Raw genomic sequence first — 20,080 nt, 5'->3', positions numbered from 1 at the left:
CAGTTGCATTTATACCCTTTATAAATAAAATGGAGCTTCTAAATATGTTGAACTTATTCTTACAGGTACTTTTTGACCTGACGTGGTGTTTAAAAAGCCAACTTTGAGAAAGGATTATGCAGCACTTTGACGTTGATTGAGGAAAGTGTGTGTGCGTATTTGTAGCTAATGCCTCAGCCACATGCACCTGTTTGGGGGTTCAACCGTATGGATGTTGCGATTGTTTGGGACCATGGAGGGTCAAAGACAGGAGCGACCACACCTTAAAGGGAGCGCAGGTGTGTCTTACAGTTCCCTTCAGGCTCATGGGGCCAGCTTAGGGGACTTCATGAAAATGGAACGTACGATTGTTGTTCTGTGTGGTGAATGTATCATGATATATGTGTAAGTTGCATGCACTCATGACGTACCAGGGGTGATATTGGATGGTTCCCCTTGCGGCACACTCTTGTCATTAGTAAGGTGCGTGCACAGGCTCCTTACAAATCCTGCACACACGAGGTGTGTAGGTACTATGTAAGTACCTGTAGGACACCCGTAGGATGTCCACACAAACTATGTTCCGATTGGTTAATTTCGTACTTTCTAATAGTCAGGCTGCAAGCGTGGAGCGTGCATCAGGCGCACGTATCACTTGAACATCTGTACTACCCGCCTACGTCTCTTCTATTTCCCCCTTATGTGTTGTCTAAGTTGTCTAAAATGCAGTGCGTGCCCCGTACAGATTTGCCTACTTTTACTTACTGAAAGCCCATATCCACACCCATAAAGGCAGTTGGGACTGTGGCACAAGAAATATGAAAGAAATACTGAGGGAACAGATGCAATCCTCTGCGTGCAGTAAGGGTTACTCATAAAAAAAAAGGCTCTGATCTCATTTAATCTCTTAATCTGATCGTCAAATGTCAGAACCTTTTTTTTTTTTTGGGAAATATTGATCCAGGTGTCAAAGTGATGGCTTGTAGGGCCTGAAATATCTTCATGCAGCTGACCTTGCTCTGCTTCACGTTGTTATTTTAAGTCAGGCATCCTGCTGAATTAACGCGTGAACTGGAGTGAACAGATCGATGGCATCTCCATTTTTTAGCTGTCATTTTTGTGCCATAAGTAATGAAGAATTTGTCATACTAAGTTATTTATGATGAAGAGCTCCCGTTGGCACCAAAAGCAGCATGCATCATTCTCAATCTGAAATGGAAGAAGAAAATGCACCTGTGTTTATAGTCTGCCAGCCAATAGAGAAGGGAGTCCTTGCCTGCACCGTGTACATGGTGATGGGGCTGTGGTTGTCAGGTGCTGGGCTCCAGGACAGCTTCACAGTGGTATCGGTGACGTCAGTCACCGATGGGGTCTCCGAGGCCCCTGGAGGACCTATTACAGCAGAAACACACGGCAGTGTGAGCCTCACTGCAGGAAAACAGACCGTGTCACGCTGGCTTCCTGCTCTGCACCTTCGTTTTCCACCACGGCATCAAAGTGATTCATAGCTCCGCTCTCCTGGGAGCACCGGCCTCATCAATACTGAATGTTACAGGTCAGCAGGACGGCTATGAACAACAAGGTGGCCCCAAAACGCAGGACAAGTTAGACAGAATGAGAAACTTTATTATCTGTTGTCAAGGAAGGAAAGGTGGGTGGAGGTGAGGGCAGAGGAAAGCTGGCAGCGCGTCCGGATGACTGATTGGCAAGCTCTGAGAAGAGTGGGAGAGCAGACGGGCAGCGGTGGATGTGAGGCGGAAGGGCTGAAGCTGAGACACCACAGGGCCTGAGAGGAAGAGGAGCGGGCGGTGTGCATGTGATGAGCGGGCAGGACGAGGAAGAGGAGCTCCACCTTCACACAGACAGCAGAGGAATAACCTGCAGGCACCACTGTCAACATGAAACAAAGCCAAGTCGGACTATCCAAACTGGAAGCTTGGTTTACCACACAGCCATCACATAAAAAATAACAAGTTGAACTAATGTGACCTTCAAAATAAAACAGGAAATCCAGCCAGGAAACCAAAAATCCTGTGGGGTGAACAGAGTCTATGTGACGGTGTTTTACCATTAAAAGTTCATTAAAAACAAAACTTTGTCACTTTATTAATTATTTTTATAAAAACATGTTAACTCTAAAATGACCCAACTTTCAATATTCGCATTTATTTACAAAAGCATGTGTTATAAAAACCATAGGATGAATATCCTTCAAAAATGAAACCTTCTGAAAATGAATCAGAGATAAAGTTCAAGTACATTTTTTTACTGTCACTTTTCAAAATGTCCATTTTCTGTTGGCTCGTTGAAGCAGCAGCTGAAGTAAAACAGCCCAGAGCTCCTTCTAACCAGCAGAATCTTTACCCGCTTTCAAACCGTTTAGCTCCAGTGTTGATATTCTTTTGACTACCGTAAGTAACTCTTCAACCGTTTACATACTTCCAGCGCATTCTGAAGTAAAAAAAAGCAACTTTTCGCTGATATGCAACACTTTACCAGGGCAATGCTGATATATAGACATATTTTTCTATGTTCTCTAATTAGGAAAAGGAAAAGAGCCGGGGGGCTGTAAGTAAGGAGAGCAGGAGGGTTGAGGGTCAGTGCAATTAATGTTCTGAAAAAAGAGCTACACCATTAAGAGTCTTTTTTAAGAAGAAAATGAAAAATTAAGAGGACATTCTTGCCCAACATAAAGTTAGGTGCAGATCTGTATTACTCACGTTGGTAAATATAGGCTTAATATAAAACAAGCTAATATATTCACTTATGTGTTAAGATTAGCTAACTATTATTTCTTCCACTTTTGGTTTCTCCCATCAGGGGTCGCCACAGCGAACGAGTCGCATGGTAGATTTGGCAATGTTTTACGCCGGATGCCCTTCCTGACGCAACCTTCTCAAACCGGGCTTGGAACCGGCAGAGGTAGATTAGCTAACTATTATTTATGGAGCAAAAATCTACATTTTTTTTCTGTCAATCTCACAATTATAAGGTAACTCGTCCCATTAGCTGCAGTGTTGTGGGTTTTTTTGTTGTTAACTTTTGTCAAAGTGATAAAATAAAGGTTTTCAGTGGTTGAACTGATTTAACCCTTGTGCTATCCTAGGCACTTTACCATTGGGAGTTGGGTCATCTAGACCCACTAGACAGTGCTCTGAACCTTTTTTCTTCAATGATTTGTGATCTTCACTGGTGTCCATGGATTACATGAAATCTTTCACCTTTATCCACCTTTGTCATGGTAGGGAGAACACGTCAATGCAAGGGTGGGGTCATCTAAGATAGCGCGAGGGTTAAACAAAGGTCGTAGCTCTTAAAGTTTGGTAAAAGGAACCTTAAATTGAAACATTGACCAATTTCTATGAAAATAATAATAACAATAGATTGAATTTATAATGCACTTTTCATTAAATGAAACCTCAAAGTGCTACAAGATATGAATGAAAATTTTACTACGAAACTAACTTAAAACTATAAAAGTAGCACTTAACAAGCAAAAAATACAAACGTTTAGCAATCATAGGCTTTTTTAATTAGAAATGTCTTTAAAAGGGCTTTAAAAGAGTCCCGGGTCTGTGATGTTCTGAGATGAACAGGAAGGGAGTTCCAAAGCCTTGGTCCAGCAGAACAAAATGCTCTGTCTCCCATCGTGCGGAGTCTGGTGGGGGGGACCTGAAGAAGGAAGCTGTCTGATGAACGGAGGGTACGGCTATGTTTCTGGGGAATGAGGAGTTCCTGGAGGTATGGTGGTGCCTGACCGGCCATGCATTTGTAGGTGATGATGAGAAATTTGTATTCAATCCGGGATGAAACAGGAAGCCAGTGTGAAGCAGTGTGAAAATTAGCAGCAAATGGATGTAAACTAATACCCCCAATCCCATTCTGTAGTTCTCTGTACTTCAGAGTCATCCAGCGATCACTGAATCGTCTCCAGTTAGTCAGGACCATAAATATTTGGACAGAGACACATTCTTTCTAATTTAGTTTCTGTACATTAACACAGTGAATTTGAAATAAAACAACTCAGATGCCATTGAAGTGCAGACTTTCAGCTTTTATTCCATGGGTTGAACAAAAAGATTGCTTATAAATCTGAAAAACGAAAGCATTTTTTAAACACAATCCCTTCATTTCATGGGCTCGTAAGTAATGGGACAAATGAAATAACTGAAAACAAAATAGTCATTATATTTGGTTGAAAACCCTTTGTTGGCAATGACAGCCTGAAGTCTTGAACTCATGGACATCACCAGATGCTGGGTTTTCTCCTTCTGAATGCTCTGCCAGGCCTTTACTGCAGCAGCTTTCAGTTGCTGTTTATTTGTGGGCCTTTCTGTCTGACGTTTAGTCTTCAACAAGTGAAGTGCATGCTCATTGGTTTCCGATCTGGTGATTGATGAATATTCTACTTCTTTGCTTTAATAAACTCCTGAGTTGCTTTGGCTGTATGTTTTGGGTGGTTGTCCATCTGTATTATGAAACGCCGCCCAATCACCTGGATCTGCACAGACAGTTTGTCTCTGAACACCTCAGAATTCATTGGGCTGCTTCTGTCCTGTGTCACGTCATTAATAAACACTAGTGTTCCAGTGCCACTAGCAGCCATGGACGCCCAGGCCATCACATTGCCTCCACCGTGTTTTACTGATGATGTACTGATCTTTGGATCATGAGCTTCTCCACGCCTTTTCCATACTTTTCTCTTGCCATCATTCTGGTAGAGGTTTATTTTGGTTTCACCTGTCCAAAGAATGTTTTTCCAGAGCTGTGCTGGCTTTTTCAGATGCTTTTTGGCAAAGTCCAATCTAGCCTTCCTATTCTTTGGGCTAATGAGTGTCTTGCATCTTGCAGTGTAACCTCTGTATCTACTTTCATGCAGTCTTCTTTTTATGGTAGACTTGGATATTGATACGCCTACCTCCTGGAGAGTGTTGTTCATTTGGTTTGCTGTTGTGAACGGGTTCTTCTTCACCATGGAAATGATTCTGCCATCATCCATCACTGTTGTCTTCCGTGGACGTCCAGGTTTTGCGTTGCTGAGTTCACCAGTGCTTTCTTTCTTTCTTTCTCAGGATGTACCACACTGTTGATTTTGCCACTCCTAATGCTGTAGCAATCTCTCGCATTGTTTTTTCTGTTTTCTCAGCTTAATGATGGCTCCTTTCACCTGCATGGAAAGCTCCTTTGACCACATGTTGTCTGTAAACAGCAAAATCTTCAAAATGCAAGCATAAGTCTTCTAATCAACTCCCGGCTTTTTATCTGCTACACTCATAATGACATAACAAGTGAATTGCCCACACCTGCCCATGCAATAGCATGGAAGTCATTTGTCCCATTACTCACGAGCCCATGAAATGAAGGGATTGTGTTTAAAAAATGCTTTAGTTTTTCACATTTTTATGCAATCTTTTTGTTAATCCCATGGAATAAAAGCTGAAAGTCTGCACTTCAATGGCATCTGTGTTGTTTTATTTCAAATTCACTGTGGTAATGTACAGAAACTAAATTAGAAGGAATGTGTCTCTGTCCAAATATTTGTGGTCCTGACTGTAGTTCAGAATGCAGCAGCACGATTGTTAACTGGAACATCCAGAGGAGCACCCATCACTCCAGGACTCAGTTCACTTCACTGTTCATTTTAAAATTCTGTTCTAACTTTTACTGTTTGTTTATAAACTCCTCGTGGTCTCGCCCCACTTTACGTAACTGATCTTTAAACTGTGTGCAGACCTTCTAGAGTCTACTAATCAATAGTTGCTTGATGTGCCCAGGTCACAACAGAAACACTGGGGTGACCGCGCTTTTTCCATTGCTGTCCTTCAGTTATGGAATAACATTCCTGCTGAACTGCGCGTAATATCTGACCTTAACAGCTTTAAATGTCCATTAAAAAATTACCTTTTAGAATAGCTTTTAACGCTCAGAAGTCGGTGGCGTTTTTATTTTCTTTTATTTGTTTTAAGGAATTCTTTTTTTATGTATTTTATTGCTGGCTGCTTTTTGAAATGTTATGCTGTTTTTAATTATGTTCTTAATTCGCTTAATTTTTTAAACTTTTTTCAGTTTTCCTTTTATAGTGAGGCCCTTTGGTACTCCTAAAGGAGTTGTAAAGTTTCAATCATGCCCTCATTCATTTAATTCAGAGGGGTTTGGCCAATATTTTGGAGTTCCCTTTGCTCCTGCTACTAGTCATTGTAAAATAAATGTGCCCAGCAATACTGCAGTTTGAACAACATTGTTTTTAAAAATTATAAAATTACAAAATTACAATTCTACCTCCAGAATAGTTGTGGATGTTAAACTTAACTACATAGGTGAAGCTGGATTGTCTTGCTTTGAAGAGGACAGGAACTAGTGGTCAGTGATAGAAAGGATTTGGCTCCAGTTACTTTTATTTTTTAACCAGCCACAAACAGGAAGTCAAAGAATTGTGTCATTGGGAGTCATGGAAGTTCAAAACTTTTTCTATCTGAAGTTCAGGGTGGATTCGGGCTGTTTGCAGGTGAATAAATGGGTATGCATGCAGGCGACCTGCGTTAAAATAAAGTTCAGAGAGCCTGTAGGGTGAAAATGTCCATGCTCATAATTTTCTATGGGGTATGATTTTTGCAACAGGTCTTACCAAAAATGTATACAACACTTGGGGATTAATAAGGGTGAAGTAAGTGAGATGCAGGTGTTATTTCTGCATTTTTTTGTCTCGCACAAATCCTGCACACTGCACAAAAGGCCTGTTAGAGCTGTTAAGGTATTAGGTACGTGTTCTATATGAACCTCTCACAGGTTTGTTCATTTTTCGCACGCAGATAAGCCCGTGTCTCAATGGAAGCTACCAAAGCTACCTTCACGCCGCCCTGAGCAACGTCCGTTCAAGCAACCACTTTTAATGAAAAGTCAAGTAAACATGCGTTTCAGGTTTCCCCGTTCAACACGCTTGCATTTGTGCACAGCTATGCAGATTTTTAGGACAGTTCGTGGGCTCTACGTGCGAAACACATGGCCTTTATATGTGCGTTGAAAGTTTATGCAGGTCAAGCTTTGACCATTAGGATCTCTGATTTGTAATGACTTAAGGATGGTGTCCTTTTTTCATTTATGGAACTTTAAAACGTTTGACAGTTGATCATGGAGAAGAAATTAATAATAGTGATTTGTGTCCGGGTGAGATTATACATGAAACACAGCTGCGAAATAAAAAGGCCTGGAGCAACATTCATGAGATTTACACCGCCTCAGCATTGTGCACCAGGTCCCTTCCAACTGTGCGCTGGTAAATAGTAGAGAAAGAAGAAGCAGCCCCTCCCTGCTTGTCCAGTGTGAACACATGGCTAAAGGGAACTGCAACACACACTTGCGCTCCCCTTAAGATGCACCTTAAACCGGCTGCTACTCCCCACAACCCAAAAACCTGTAGAGCTCGTACAGGTCGCCCCCTGTACGGTTGCATGTGAAAATAGCTTCAGAGAAAATCGTCGGCTGTATTTATTTGAAGCTGTTTTCATGCCGTCAGAGACTGACGTGTGAAGAGAAAGCCAAAAGAAAATCACACAACATAAACTCTAGTAGCTTAACACCTTATCATTGTGTCTCTGCAGTGTTTGTTTTCCATTAAACTATATGATCTACATCTGTCCGACTGCATGCTCCTGATTTGCAGCAATAACATTAATGTGGTACAAAAAAAAAAACAGCCAGTTTTTTTTTTTTTGTCTGAAGGAAGATGTGATGATGTTAGCAACAGACAATGATAATTCAAAGGATTTGGTTTAAAAAAAAAGGAGAGCCTGTTTTCCTCTCAGAATTACAGTGAAATCAAAGGAAGTAACATGAGATCAAGCAGGCTTGGACTGGGAGAACTGACACCAGATTTCCCACTAAGCCCTAGAAATCTGCAGAGGGAGCACAGCGTTCTCAGTGGGACTACCTGCTCCTGAAAGAAGATCCTGAAGCTGCTGTGTTTCCGATTACACATGTAAATAGAATTTGGATGTGAAAAGCTGCATAGGCTGGATTTGCTGCTGAGTTTAACTGTCTTAATCTGAAACTTAATCTGAAGCTTTGTGATTCTTCTTCTACGAAAACTCCTATATATATATATATATATATATATATATATACTTTTAAATTAAGGTAAAAAGACACCAACGTGTAAAAATAGTATATTTTACTGAATTTACAAGTTTTCATTACAATTTAGTGATCAACTAAAAATCAACCTGTTCTTGAAAAAACATTTTCTTTAACTGTCAATCATCTTAAATCTTGTCAATCAACCTCCGACCTCGCCGTGTCTCTTGTGCACAACATGAAGGTGAGCCCCAGAAGAGCCCATAAAGCAAAAATGTTTATGTACATTCTTTTCTACGCACTGCATTCAGGCGACAGGTCCACATGTATGGAGTTATATTTTATATTTGCCACTACGTTGCACACATATTTTCTTTTCAAAAAATTTTTTCTCTGCTTTAAAACATTTTTTTGCTTTCAAAAACTTTGTTTTTTGCTTTACATTATTATTTTTTTTGCTTTCAAAAAATATTTTTGCGTTTGCAAAAGACGTTTCCGCATGCGTTGTGTCACATCTAGCTTTTTCCTATCTTTGATTTTCCTTAGATAAGTTTCAGTTTAGCGCGACAGAAATTTTTTTTTTGAAAAGCATATATTTAATATTTTCGTTTGCACCTTAGAAAGTTTGGTGTGCAACGTCGTGGCACAAATATCACTCCATACACACGTAAAAAAACAGCAGGTGAGATGCAGGCGTGTCGTACAGGTTTTTTCTTTTTTTTCAGCCATGCGACACCTGCACACTGTACAAAGGGGTCGTTAGTGGGGTTCAAGCGTTGCACGCTCTGTGCGCACTGTTAGAAATTAGACAATCAACCTGCAGCATGCCCGCGTACTCAGTAATGACCCAATGCGCCCACTTTCCAAACCACTAGAGTGCAGCATTAGGGCACTGTGCAATAGCATCCCTCCTACGTCGTAAGTGCATGCAACAAACATCCTTACACAATTTTCACAACACACTTACGAAAGGCACGACAATTGTATGTTCCATTTTCATGACGTCCCTTAATGTGGCCTGAAGGAAACTACAGTACACACCCACGCTCTCTTTAAGATGTGGCCGCTCCTTTCTACGACTGTCTATGGCCTGAACAACCCAAAAATCCGCAGCACCCCTACAAGTCAACCCCTGTGCGGGTGCATGTGACTAAGGCCTTACATTTTTTACTTGCAACAAACAGCATTTAAACCATGGAAGCACTTTGTTTGGATTCTTTTTTCCCGACATGTTTATGTACATTTCCACTGACGTAAACTGCACCCAAATTCATTTGCAAGTGAACAGAGGCATTTGTTCTAAAGTGGACCAGATTTCAGGTGAGCCAACAGCAAACTGTTTGAGTAAAATAAGCGCTAGCAGATATCAAACCTGCAAGTGTGACACAAACGGTCCTAAAGTCTGGAGAAAAGACAGCTTTACCTCTGACGATCAGGTTTGCTGCAGCAGAAACTGTGTCGACCTCGGTCTGCACCATGCACACGTACTTCCCGGCATGCTTCAGCTGGACGTTCCTCACCATCAGGTCGCCTGCAAACCCCTAAAGGCCACAAAGACCACATGTTTTAAAGGGTTGTTTTCAGCGTCCAAATCAATGATTACAGCAACACTTTTAGAAATGCTTTGATGCACTTGATGCTGGTTCACTTAAGTGGTAACCATAGATTTGATCCCCCTGCAAAAGAATAAGACGTTTGCCAGCTGTTTTTTGGTTAGAAATGCCATCACTGTGCTTCCTTGTCAGTGGGCCGCAAACCAAAGGAATCATAAATCTTATAACCGGGAAAATGCAACACTGCTTTGTTCCGGAGGAAGCCGGCTGATGCGCTCATACAGAGAGATCTGCTGCAGGCTGTCACCAACATCTGCCAGCTGCTCAGAATTAACTACAACAGGGTGTTTGACACACCCGCAAATAAAATGAAACATCTCCCCCGGTGCTTTCCCAGAAAATTAGTTCTGCTTGAAAGTAGAGGTGGAGCTCGGGAGAGACTCACTTAATGGCCTCGCTAAGAAATTGATAGAAGTACTGTATTTTAATTATTCTTCTGTTTTGAGTAAAGAAAAGTGACTATTTTTGAATAGAAACTGAACTGAGCTCTTCAGTTAATGAGTCAATATTTAGTTTTACATCCATGCTTAAAATACAAGTACGGAAAGTCATTTGCTTAATTTAGCCAGAAAAAGACGTTTGGTACAAAAACAATGGCACATTTATTCACAAACACCAATTATTTTTTGGCTCTAAGATGGACATTCAACTAAACCCGACGGCCAAACAAGCCGAGCTGTTTTCTAGATTTTCTGCGCACTTACAAGCTTGAACTTTAAAAAAAACCTACAGTGTGCCATAAATATCCGATGGCCTTCTATATGGATAAATTCTGGTTGTGCTTGTCGATGTCTAGGTGTTTTAGAGGTATGCAATAATAATAGATAAAATTTATCTGCGGTGAGGCGTCTTGCCCAAGGACACAACGACGGTAGACTGGAGGAAGCAGTGATCGCGCCGCCGACCCTTTGATCATTGGACGACCTGCTCAACCACCCGAGCCACTGCCGCCCTGTTTCTAACTGGCCCTGACCAAGATATTGACACAGCGCTCTGTCAAAAAATCTCTTTTTTTTCTGAGTTGCAAACCAAATCGGGGTTTTATGTCAACCCACCTAATGTTGGACAGTGGTATTCTGAGGTTGGGCGTTAGCGTAGTCACAGTAAAGTTTGCTTTAGCCCTATCGGTCTGTTTTTTACGTATTAAAAACAAGCTTGGGGGTTATTGTTAATGCTCTAATGCCGCTAACATGTAGGATGGACTGTGTTTTGCTGGGTTTGTGATGTTATATCAAGTCAAAATAGTAATGAAATAAAACTCAAAAGCGGGTTTTATCTTGGCACTCATGTCATTTCATTAGATGAGCAAATATTGATCAAAGGCAGCCAGTAACTAAACAGAGGAACATTCTAAACATGGTCAAAAAAATGACCTTAAACATTAGACAGCTGCCCTTATGGGTGGATGCGCGGTCTGCAGTGGTGCGCGGTCTTTCTACGGGCATCGTGCGAGTCCAGGTTGACGTGAACACTTATACAAAACACAAGTGCAAAGTGAGGGTAAAGACGTTTAGATGCAGGCCTGTTGTACAGATTCTTTATTTTTTCGAGAGCCGGCCCCCAATTTTGTGAATCGGTCACTATCGAGCCAGTACACACACCTTCCTAGAGTGTGGCGCAAGGGCGCCGTACGGCGGCATCATCCGTTTGTCATAAGTGCGCGTAACTGTTGTTAGCCTCACAAATACGACACACACTGGTACCACACAAAAATGACACGCTCCATTTTCAACTAGTCTCAAGGGAACTACAGGATACAACATTGCTCTCCTTTAGATGGGTCTTGAACCTCCCCCGTTCTTCTCCATGACCCCTCTGCGGGCCAAGACAACCCAAAAATGCGCAGCATGCATGTGACAAATCCTTTTCCTATTGTTAAAGTGTTGCATATCACCGGAAAGTTGCTTTTCTCATCTTTTGGAACCCGTTAAATTCCCCAAACGCTTATAGAGCGTTTGGGGAAGCTCTGGTGTGGAAAAGTTGAGCCTCAACTCAAACCTCAGAATCAAAGCAAAGCTCAGTGCAAAAAGATTCCATTTTTGGGTGACCTTTGGTCATATTGAACATTTTTTTTTCTCAGTTTAACTCTTTAAAGTAAAACATTGAGCTGCTAGCTACAGGTAAATATATTGTTGGCAACACTGTCAAGCTTTGATCAGAGTTCACGTTTTGCTTCCAACCACCCATGGCCCATGTCAGTCTGTCTCAGATACAAAACAAACTCGATATTTGCCATAAATTGCATCACACTGGTACCTACCCCTCCAATCATCTCAAAGTGATCCTGCCTGTTGAAATCAATAGCTTTGCCGTTGAAAAACCACTTGAAGACGGGGCTGAGGGTCGAATCGCTGGCAACCTCACAGGGCAGCACCAGACTCTGTCCCACAGAAGCGTCTGAACTTAGAGGTGGAGCAATGATCTTGGTGGGCTCTGCGGCGGCAGAGGAGGAGATAAAAGAGGATCATTTTTCACTGGCGACACAGAGAGACTGTGCTGCTATAAAATCTGGGCCAATGAAGGAGGTAATAAACCTTAATTTTCCCTGAATAGAGAGACAGATTCTGGTCTATCAGCATAATTAAGTGACCTTAAATAACCAGTTAGAAATGAGAAGCCTCTTGCAAGCTGAGCAATGAATAATTAAACTCACTGCAATCACAAAGTAGGCTAGTAAGAAAATAACAGACTCTCTGTGTAATCGTGATTGTTTAAAAGCAAAAAACACAACAACAAAAAAAACAGACAGAATGTCTTAAATGAAATGAAAGGACCCCTCAGTCACAGCTGTGGCGGCCGTTCGCCTGCTCGGTTACATGAGCAATAATTCAAAGCTGACAAAACTGCAGATGACTTATACGTCTGTCAGAAGGCGGCGGGGGCATAAAAGGTTTTTATATTTATTATCAATTTCATGGTTCAGGTAGTTTTTTTGCGACAGAACAAAAGCTGAGAGGCTTTTATTTAGAAGACACTGGATTCCAAAAGTAGCGTCCATACCTTTCACCACCAGCAACCCCGAGCTGCTCGACGCTCCAAAATGGTTTCTGGCCACACATGTGTACCTGCCTTCATCCAACTTGGTAATGTTGGTAACGCGGAGCGTCCCATCCTCCATGACCGTCTGTCTGATGTGAGTGACAAAAAAAAGGAAAACACAACAAAAGGTCTCTCATTTGCTTAATTGGCTTTAAAAACAACAACAAAAAAGCAGTCTAACTGTCTGAAGCAGAGCGTCATTTATTCCCGTTTAGATGCAAGCTTCAGTATCGGCTCTAAAAGTCTATTTGCACACTTCAGAAGATGACAATTATGACAGCTGAAGCAGAACGAAGCTTTTGTGAAAAACAAACAAACTGAGCTTTGACAATAGAATAGCTTTAAATGCCCACGATAACAGAACAAAAGCTTTGGGAAAGAAAACAAATAAATGAAAAAACACTGGTAAATCTAAAACATTTACATAATTCAGAGTTTAAAAATTACAAATGCATAAATAATCACTACATCTGAACCAGCAGCTTTTAGTTTACACAGCAGTAAATGTACTGTACAGACTATTTTGGACTCCGTCAGCGCTGCTCTCCATCACCCGTTCTGTCCATAATCTTTATAGACAGAACGTCTCTGCACATCCAGGTTCTGTAAAGGGGACCACTGGATTTCCTTAGTACTTTTTGAAGATTTTGTTCAGTCTGTTTCATCAAGCCGGGACTTCAAGCACGCCTTGGGATGGTTAGCGGTCAGTGCGAGTCAATGTTGCCAAGTTGGAGTCCACCGGAGAAGGGTAGAACACGAAAATCAACGTGATTATTATGCTGTTTGCATTCAAGTCAGTAAAATTTTTGAAGAGCTCAAAACCAAATTCACATAAAGACCCATCAGTCAAAACCTTCAACGGACATCTGTGGACATCGACGAAGCACAAACGCAAGACATTTATGAATTACGTACATCACATCAAGTATAGCGAAAGACCAAAAATTTCATACGTGGCATTGTCTCTGTGTGACATGACCTTTACCTTGTGTATTTTAAGTGTTCACTACAGCCCAAAGAAACATTTTTGCTCTACTGGTTCACACAGTCTACAGTCCAAAACTATTTTGCAGGTCACCTGCTTGCCCCTTTCCGGTTTGCCCATTTTTTGCCCGCAGACAGCTCGTATCCACCCCTAAGGGCAGTTGTGACTAAGGCTTTAGTGAAACACCATCTATATGCAGCAACAAAACACAAGGACCATTTCTGAAAAAATATTATTCACACTCAAAAAGAAGAGAGCAAATCTACATTTCAGACAGAGAGAGAAAAGGATGTAAACAGTTGTTTTTTTCCAATGCAGAGTTGAGGTACGCCTGCTGTTTGACAGGCCTGCTGTTCCGTCTGCTGTGGAATTGTCAGACGAAAGCCCCATTAATGTTTTAGATGACTTTTTGAGTCTTGAACTAAAACTGGTTCTCTGGATGCGTTTCTCTCCCCAGTTTCTCCAGCTCTCACATAAAATAGAATGAAGATCAGCAACTAAAACAATCAATATCCATCCAGCAGAGCGAGAGGAGCCGGGTTTGTCTGACAACGCTCATTTCTTTAAGAAACATCCACAGTTTCTGTTGAAACAATCCACTGGGTTTTCATTTTATTGCTAATAAAACAATAAATGGATTAAATAAATTTTGTGAAATACTTTCAATCTATAAAGATTGATTATGCACATAGATAAACGTCCAAATCTAGTGTTGATTAAATCAACTTGTTGATAGAGGTTGGGGTATTGGTTAAAGCATCTTTTCGGCACAAATTCAATTTTCAATTCCTGCATGATTATGTCAGATTAAAACGAAAAAAAAGAATACTCAGCTAGAAGCTGGAACCCCTATCTTCAGCTCCTCTGAGAGGACACACAAAGGGGTGGGGTTACAAGCCATCTGGGAAATGAACCCTCTTAAGAGAAACTACGGTGGCCCAGAAGGGTCAAAACACAACACATTAACTCACAACACAAAAACTTACCTCACAACACAGTAACTCACAACACATTAACTTACCACACAACACATTAACTCACAACACAATAACTCACAACACAACACAATAACTCACAACATAACACATTAAATCACAACACAACAGATTAACTCACAACACAACACATTAACTTACCACACGACACTCAAAACAACAACACAATAACTCACAACAGAACACAAGCTTCTCTTGTAGAATAAACGTGCTCCCTCCACAGCTCACTGTGATGTTACTTTTTGTTGTGAGTTAATGTATTGTCAGGTAAGTTATTGTGTTGTGAGGCAAGTTATTGTCTTGTGTTGTGAGTTAATGTATTGTGAGGTAAGTTATTGTCTTGTGTTGTGAGTTAATGTATTGTGAGGTAAGTTATTGTGTTGTTTTGTGAGTTAATGTATTGTGAGGTAAGTTATTGTGTTGTGTTGTGAGGTATTGTGTTGTGTGGTAAGTTAATTTGTTGTGTTGTGACCTTTCTGGGCCACCGTTAGAGACCACCATTCCTGGTTGCCAATTGGAAGTGTTTAAAGGTATACCACAAATGAAAATGTAAAAAATGGCTGTTAAAAACGCATCCATTCTGGCTAATCCAAAGGTCAAGGTTTCACTGCTAACTGTCAGTGAGCAGGCCACACCCAAATTTAGATTAGTTTTCTATTGAATATATTTTTCAGCCCATAAACTCACTGGATTATAAGGTGTGAAGGCAAAATGAATGTTCTATATTCATTCATAAGGTGGACTAGATTGTAGGACACGTGAAGTGAAGCAAAACAAGTAAAAAAGTGTGATATGACTACATGAGCCAGAACCCCTAAAGGGACCAAGAAACAGGCGATTGGTCAGAAAAGTTAATGAGAGGTTTCACAAGAGAACTGTGCTATTCATCAGGGGCTCCTTCCTCTGCAACAAGCATGTCTGTTTCTGCATACAATCTACAAATATAACATCAGCCTGGATTTTTAAATTCCTTTAAATATCCATACTTGTCTACCAGCTGTCCCCAACTTACCCCCTTCCTTATATAACCTCATATTAGGGTGAGGGGGTGGGGGGTTTAGCCTGCGATGCGCCTTGGGGGGGGGCTACTTGGGAGTGGCCCCCCTCCTATGGTTGCCGTATGGAGTGGGCCCCCCCTCTTTCGGTTTTATTTGCACCTTAGACACGTAGGGTCCTTGGTAGGGGGGGTGCTTGGACATCACTGCAAGCAAGCAGCAGATGTCCTCCTGGCACCCTACCCGCCAATTTTAACCGCACCTTAGACATTTAGGGCCCCTTGGTGTGGAGGGTGAGGGGACATCACTGTGAGTAATCAGGAGATGTCCCCTTAGTGCCCTACTCGCCAATTTTAACTGCACCCCCCTTAGTACACACACCCCTCCCCCTTCAATATATACATTCAAACATAAACACACACACATGCACACAAACACCCTCTCAAACACCCATACACGCACACACATTTTACAAGGAAGGTGGGACCTGGGTCCATCTGTCCCCTGCCCCGTCCCTGGTGGGGGGTGCGGGCCTCTTGGCGATGGCGGCCGTGTCCCTTGGGTGCCGGCTCCCTGGGCCCGGCGGTGCTCTCTCCGCGCGGTGGGGGGGTTCATATTACACCTGAGCCGGGGGTGTTCGTGTCCCTGGGGGGTGGGTCCTGGTCCTTGCCCCTGGGCGCTGGGCCCCGCCAAACTTCCAACATGGCCGAGCCTGGTCGGGCCATATTTATAACATCCCTTATGGGCCGCCCTTTTTTCCCCGGGGTTCCCCCCTCCTGGGCGGGGGCGGCGGGCCCCTGCCTTGCTCCTACCTGGACCAACCGTGGGCCGGGTGGGTGGCTGCCTGGAGTGCGGAGCGGGTCTCCCTTGGGGGGTCCTGGCTCGTACCTGGGGTCGGGGCGGGGGGATGCCCGGAACTCCTGGGTGGTGGTGGGGTGCTCGTCTGGGGCTGTGGGCGTCCCTCTCCGGTGGGGCCCTGCGTTGGGCTCTTCCGGCGCGGCGGGGGGCTGCTTTCCTGGCTGGGCTGGGGCGGCGCTCTCTTTCCCTCTGCGCCTCCCTGCTCTCTGGCTCTGGGGGCCTCGCGGCGGTCCTGCTGGCCCTGGCCTGGGTGGCGGTCTTGGTCGCCCGGGCGGCGGTTGTTCCCTGCCAGTTCCCGTGTGGCGGTGGGGGGATTCCGGCTGCCGCTGCTGCTGCGGCGGGGGTATGGGTGTGGGGGTGGCTGGGCGCTCCTCCTCCTTCTTTTCACATTCCACCATCCATTTTAGAAGAACATAAACACTCACCTGAGCACAGGTGTTAGCTCACCTTTGCACTAATAGTTTGCATGATTGAATGAATGAAAGATTTCACACTAGTTGGTTTAAAGGCATAGGTATGCGTTCGTGAACACTATCTGTTTTGTGTGCATGTTGACATGTGGACATTTCTGCGGCTAGCAGGGGTGTTGATAATATTTGAGTGTGTGTGAACAGGCCCCGCCCTTTTTGTACTACATTTGAACCGTACCGTAACGATAAACAACCAGTAAACCTGTCTGCTCTATGCTGCTTCATGGTCTTACCCCCCTTCCCCTCCTATTATCACCCTCCTACCCCCCCCTCTCTCTAACGTCCCTCTCTCTTGTTCCCCTCTTTCCTTTTCCGTCCGGTCCAACACCAAAGATTTTCAAACATGATTGAAATTAATAAAGTTTGGCCTCAATTACAAAAGGGGTTTATTCAGACATACCTTTGGTTTGTCTGAAGATGAATAACCCCTCTTGTTAGAATAAAATATGTCCAACACAAGAGGCCCTCAGCTCTCATCTGTTTGCCTAGCTGTTGGACAGGACAAGTTAAAAAAAAAAAAAAAAAAAAAAAAAAAAAAAAAAAAAAAATATCCATACTTAACACAATCAAGTTAGAGTGTGATCTGTTCTGAATGTGATCTGGTCTGAATGGGATCTGGTATAAGTGTGATCTGGTCTGAATGTGATTTGGTATAAGTGTGATCTGGTCTGAATGTGATCTGGTCTAAATGGCATCTGATATAAGTGTGATCTGGTCTAAATGGCATCTGATATAAGTGTGATCTGGTCTGAATGGGATCTGGTATAAGTGTGATCTAGTCTAAATGGGATCTGGTATAAGTGTGATCTGGTCTGAATGTGATTTGGTATAAGTGTGATCTGGTCTGAATGTGATCTGGTCTAAATGGGATCTGATATAAGTGTGATCTGGTCTGAATGTGATTTGGTATAAGTGTGATCTGGTCTGAATGTGATCTGGTCTAAATGGCATCTGATATAAGTGTGATCTGGTCTGAATGGGATTTGGTATAAGTGTGATCTAGTCTAAATGGGATCTGTTATAAGTGTGATCTGATCTGAATGTGATTTGGTATAAGTGTGATCTGGTCTGAATGTGATCTGGTATACGTGTGATCTGGTCTGAATGTGATCTGGTCTAAATGGGATCTGATATAAGTGTGATCTGGTCTGAATGTGATCTGGTATATGTGTGATCTGGTCTGTATAGGATCAGATTGTAGTCTGGCAAAGAACAGTTTGAATTTCCTCTTACAAAAAATTGTTTGTCTGTTTTTTGTAGAATTTGACCTTTGTTTGACCCATTTTTTAAATCTGATAAACTACAAAAACAAGAACGAAAAAAAAATTGCAGAAAATACTTTTTCGTTTACATCCATATTTCTCTTTTTGGTGAGTTTGCATGGAAACCATGAAAGTAGCAATAGTGACGTTGTGTCAACAGTAGAGAACTCATCTTGGGTTGTCTTCTCTCCAGGCTCAGACACAGAGGTACATTTGCATTCAGCGGGTGCCTTTAGCAGCCACACATTCCAGTGAATCTAAAGTTTGCTCTCCTCATTTGACCCCTCTGCCAGGAGGGAGCAGTGAGCTGCAGTAACAGCAACACTCTGGACCCATTTGGTGGTTTAACCCCACAATCCAAGCCTTCAAGTTTAGTTTTGCATAGGTTAGGTCCCAGTTTTCGAGTCTTTGCCACACAACCACCCATTGGAAACTCTTCTACTATTCCAATTAACTGGTTTGGTAAAAAGTAACTTCTATCTTAATACCCAATCAGCAGTCCTGGAATATTTGAACACTTTTAACAACAGTAAAAAAAAAAGTTTGCTTTTCAAACTGTGTCTTAGGAAGTACAGATGAATAAGAGAGCATTCGCACAGCCATACCAAACTGCTTAATCTCTCCATTTAGCAACACAAACTGAGTCCCTTTGTGTAATTGATTTGCATGCTGCGTTTTGTGGGAGTCAGATGAAGTGTGAAGTCTTTTGCTGCTGTTCTCCCTTCTCTCTCTGATCAATATGTACAGCCGTGCTCCCATAGAAAATCTCCCAGCTCTGCCTCACAATGTTTCCACTGGGATGGATTATTTATCATGTTTTCAATGGGCTGCTTTTGAGGGAAAAAAAGAGATGCGTTATTGAGGCGCCGCACATTTGGAAAATAATAGAAACTCACAGTCCGGAACCGAGTTTGTCTGCAAAGCAGATAGTTCTTCACGTTTGTGTTTGTTCTGCACCTCATCGCCCCTCAGGTCATGTTCTGAGTACACCTCCATCACTCAGCCTTTGATATTTTTGTCAATAAATAACTGCATGTCAGGCTTGCTCTCTGTGTACGGGCTTTCCTGCATGGCCGGAGTGAATACATATTAAATCTGGGGGTCAAAATGAAGTAGTTTGATTAGTGAAACGCTGCTAAAAGCGTTTCTCTTTGGCTTAGATAAAACCAGAGGTCAAAAGATGGGCTTCATTTATGCTCCTAGGAATTTATTTGAGAAAAAGAAGATAAGAGAGAAACAATTTTATACAATAAGCTGTGTGTTTTTTCTGAAGCTTATCATTTGCTATTAGATGTGAATGTAAACTTACAAGAATTATTAGAAGAAAAAAAAAACTTCTGATTTACACAGAAAAAAGAAACTAGTTGATCCAGCTTAAATTATTCAATTTAGGAAAACGTAATTAAAATTAATTAACTAACTTTCATATGATTAAAAAAATCGATTATAATCAATAAAAAGTGCCATTTGGACTGAAGCATTGCAGATTTTTTTAACTGTTTCTGTGACACTTTAAATTTTGCAAAGACTTGTGACCATATACAGTAGTGTTGTGTAATGTTCTAATTATGTTACATTAGTGTTATTTTTATGTGGGAAAAAAGTGGACTAGAATAAACTAAAATGTAAATGGTTTTGCCATGAATGTACACTTGATTATCTTGGAACAAAATACAAGGAATCTGGAAAACTTCAGCTGCATTGTTCAGTACACAGGCATTTTCTTCTGGTTGAATTTTTGGCCAAATGTCCTGGATCAATTTTAGGTCAGTGAATCGAATTGAATTGGATCGTCCAAAATAAACCAATATCAA

The 20,080-nt window shown here is 42.0% G+C and overlaps 1 protein-coding gene across 2 annotated transcripts in view; it reads right to left on the bottom strand.

Moving 5' to 3' along the window:
- The window catches only part of LOC101166787 (contactin-4-like), a 163,463-nt gene that overhangs the window by 22,320 nt on the left and 121,063 nt on the right, over positions 1-20,080 (bottom strand). For both annotated transcript variants that reach the window (XR_002290266.1, XM_020703384.1), the window contains exons 13-16: positions 12,663-12,790; positions 11,923-12,095; positions 9,473-9,590; positions 1,213-1,371 (exon numbers count right to left, since the gene is read on the bottom strand). Coding sequence is in view for 1 of the 2 variants with exons in the window: in XM_020703384.1 (XP_020559043.1) it covers positions 1,213-1,371; positions 9,473-9,590; positions 11,923-12,095; positions 12,663-12,790 (578 nt within the window). In the remaining variant the exon portion in view is untranslated. The remainder of the gene's footprint in view (positions 1-1,212; positions 1,372-9,472; positions 9,591-11,922; positions 12,096-12,662; positions 12,791-20,080) is intronic.

Source organism: Oryzias latipes, chromosome 5 (assembly GCF_002234675.1).
Source record: "Oryzias latipes chromosome 5, ASM223467v1".
NCBI lineage: Eukaryota > Metazoa > Chordata > Actinopteri > Beloniformes > Adrianichthyidae > Oryzias > Oryzias latipes.
Note: the sequence above shows the minus strand (reverse complement) of the source record. Positions and strands in the feature narration are given on the sequence as shown.